General features: G+C 49.1%; 1 protein-coding gene across 1 annotated transcript; it reads left to right on the forward strand.

Annotated features, from left to right (window-relative positions):
• Nucleotides 1-1,303: 1,303 nt before the first annotated feature.
• On the forward strand, nt 1,304-2,580 carry LOC147634400 (uncharacterized). Its single transcript, XM_086805670.1, has one exon. It carries the CDS (start codon nt 1,304-1,306, stop codon nt 2,363-2,365), a length of 1,062 nt encoding a protein of 353 aa, XP_086661796.1. The 3' UTR covers nt 2,366-2,580.
• Nucleotides 2,581-2,818: the final 238 nt, after the last annotated feature.

Here is a 2,818-nt window from a genome sequence, read left to right on the forward strand (position 1 = left end):
AAAGTTAATCTTTTATACATTCTATAAGTCTTATTTTTTAATCTTATATACAGGAGGGCTTACAATTGGGCTAGTCGACGCCATGGGGGAAATCTACCCCACTTGGCCATTTAACGCCATGGAAAAAATCTACCCCACTTGGCTAGTCGGGGAAGAGCACGCCTTTGATAGGTACAGGGCCGAGTGGTGCAGGCCCATCACGATATGGTTGTGATGAGCCTACACCACCTTCCTCGACTAGACCCGCCCCGCTCCCTGATGTCCGTCTTCACCACAACGATGACGTAGTAGGGAGTCTGGGGGGTAGTAGACGTGCTCGTGGGGGAGTAGGCTTCTTTTGCTTTGGCAAAAGTAGCACTAGGTCTCTGGATGTGTCTCCCCAACAAGGGGGACTCTTCATCTACACATTATGAGCCAGCCCCTAGGAGACCCATTCCACCATTCGATCCACGCACCCTACCATACAAAGTGGATGTGGATGGTGCCCTCGTGTTGGATGCATGAGGAAAGTAAGTCATGAACCGCATGCATGTACTTGCAAACCTAGATTTCATGAACTTCTTCAAAAAGTGGAAAGCACAAGATGAACTTTCAAAGTAATACATCATTGATGTGCTTAAGTCGGAGTTCCCTGTTTCACATGCGGGTCTTTGCTTCTCCAAGGAGTGGATGAAGAGGCAAATCAAGCTTTTTCTCTTTATTAATAGGAGAGAAAATATCAAAAGAGCAGCAAAGAATAACTTAGAGAATCCCAACATTTGCATGACCGAGGAGTGGAGGCATGCACGTAGCTTCATGAGAAAGTAACCAGGTGCTTTTCAACAAGCAGCGGCAAGTGCTTCCCGACTACGGAAGCGAGGGGCTTCACACTTTGGTTCTGGTAGAAAATCCTCCTTTATTTCTCGTTTCGTAAGTAATCATTTATTTTCTTCTTTCATTTTGTTTTATAATATTATTTTTTCTTTAACTAATTGTATATTTTCTTAATTGTTTTTTGTAGAGGGAGATTGTTGAGCGTGACCTTGGGTAGACCCATTTCTAAATTAGCCTTCTTCTTCGCGAAGAGGTTTTTCGAGGACGGTAGAACCAGAGTAATTAACGCACTTACGGACGTCGCATCGTTAACTCTAACCTTTACGTTTACGGGAGAGATAATTAATGACGACAGTTAGTGTGTTTTTTTTTTTCAAGGCCGTAACGTCACGCCCGGTCGCACCTTCGACGTGGCCGCCTCAAACAACGGCAATGCGGCAGGATGGTAAGGACATTGTTGCCACTGTGGTCTTCTAAAATAAGGGGTGACATGGCGAGTATACATAAACGATTGGGAAGAAGAAGGAATAGCGAGCTGCCTTCGGTCATGCAAAGGGGAACCGCGTCCGCGAGTCTGCGGGAATTAGGTGGGGGAGCGGCGGCTGTGGATCATGTTATGCCGGCGGAAGGATCGCGGGCGGGTGGACGCAAATTTGTGCGTGCGAGGATACAGTACGCGCCAGAGAAACTGTATCCCACCCTGATATCCATGACGGTAGGCACAGGGCAGCCTTGGCTGGTGTACCTCAAATTCGATGGAACCATGGTGGCTTTCCATTTCGCGTCGTCCACGTGGCATAAAGTGCGCTTCTTTGGCGTTGCTGGGCAGCAGCGAATCAGGAAAGGGTGGTCAGCCGGTCGTAGGATCTTGCTTGAGCTGCAGGATAACATCCATGCCCCGATCACCATGAAGCTTTGGAATCCCGTCACTCATTCCTTATTAACGCTGCCCCCTTTCCAAGCCATCCGCAACTACGCCACCTTAGCTGTTTCAGGAGACAAGGTGGTCGCCGCAGGCGCCGATGAACTCCATACATACACCTGGATTGAGGTCTACAACCTCGGAGGCGACTCCTGGCGCGTTCTCAGCTCTCTCCCGCGACCTTACGCGCTACGTTTGGACGACATGGTGGAGTACAAGGGCTGCTTCTACGCCTTGATCGTGTTCCCTGGCCATCACATGCTCGAGATCCGATTTCAAGAGCCTCACTTGAACATCTGCGCTACTCCCAAGGTGTGGAAGCCCACCCTGGTTACCTGCCAAGGCTCCCTATACCTGGTAGGAGTCAATTACGACGACGATGTCGTCCGCATCTGGAGACTCCGCGACGAAGTGCAAAGCTGGCAGCAGGTCTTCAGGCCGGTCAGTCCTCGTGAGCGAATCGAGAGGGAGCTCCTCTCGGTTGTGGGCGTCGGGAAAAGCCTCGTCCTCTGCTTACAGAACCACGAGATGATGACCTTCGACCTCACCGCAGGGTCGTGGGGTTGGCTGCCATTATGCCCACAGCCCAGTCTGCACGCCATCAAATGGGAGCCCGGCCTCGATGAATAGCCAGCCTAGTCGCGCCTGCTCACTCCGGCCACAACGTGCCTGCAGAGCACGGGGGCCTGCGGCTCCCCACAGCTCTCGTGCTGTACTTTTTGCAAACATATCAAGCTTAGCTCCTTCGACAAAGCATACGTATCCATGCAATAACACACTATGTCCGTGAAGTACAAATTGCCTTTTTTTAAAGGGGCAAAAGGAAGGGAATTGAAGATCTCCCGCGCCCAAGTTCTTGGCCATCCCTTAGGTGAACTTTTACGTTGTTTCAAAAGCAGTGTGTAAAGGCCCATGTTATGAGGTTATCATGGTTTTCCATCCCACATGTGACAATTAATAAGACGAAAAACATATATGTTTTATGAGTAAAATCAGTTGTATACATCAAAAAGTATTAGTATGTTCCTCTAAGAGTTCTGTGTATAACCCATGATAGTTTCCATGAAATTAACATGTGTAGAC

This window comes from Cibotium barometz, chromosome 11, assembly GCF_041138505.1.
Source record: "Cibotium barometz isolate CiBa-2024 chromosome 11, ASM4113850v1, whole genome shotgun sequence".
NCBI classification, from domain to species: Eukaryota; Viridiplantae; Streptophyta; class Polypodiopsida; order Cyatheales; family Cibotiaceae; genus Cibotium; species Cibotium barometz.

Excerpts from the sequence above, each read along its gene's own strand:
- LOC147634400 (XM_086805670.1), top strand. The coding sequence starts at position 1,304 with ATGGCGAGTATACATAAACGATTGGGAAGAAGAAGGAATAGCGAGCTG.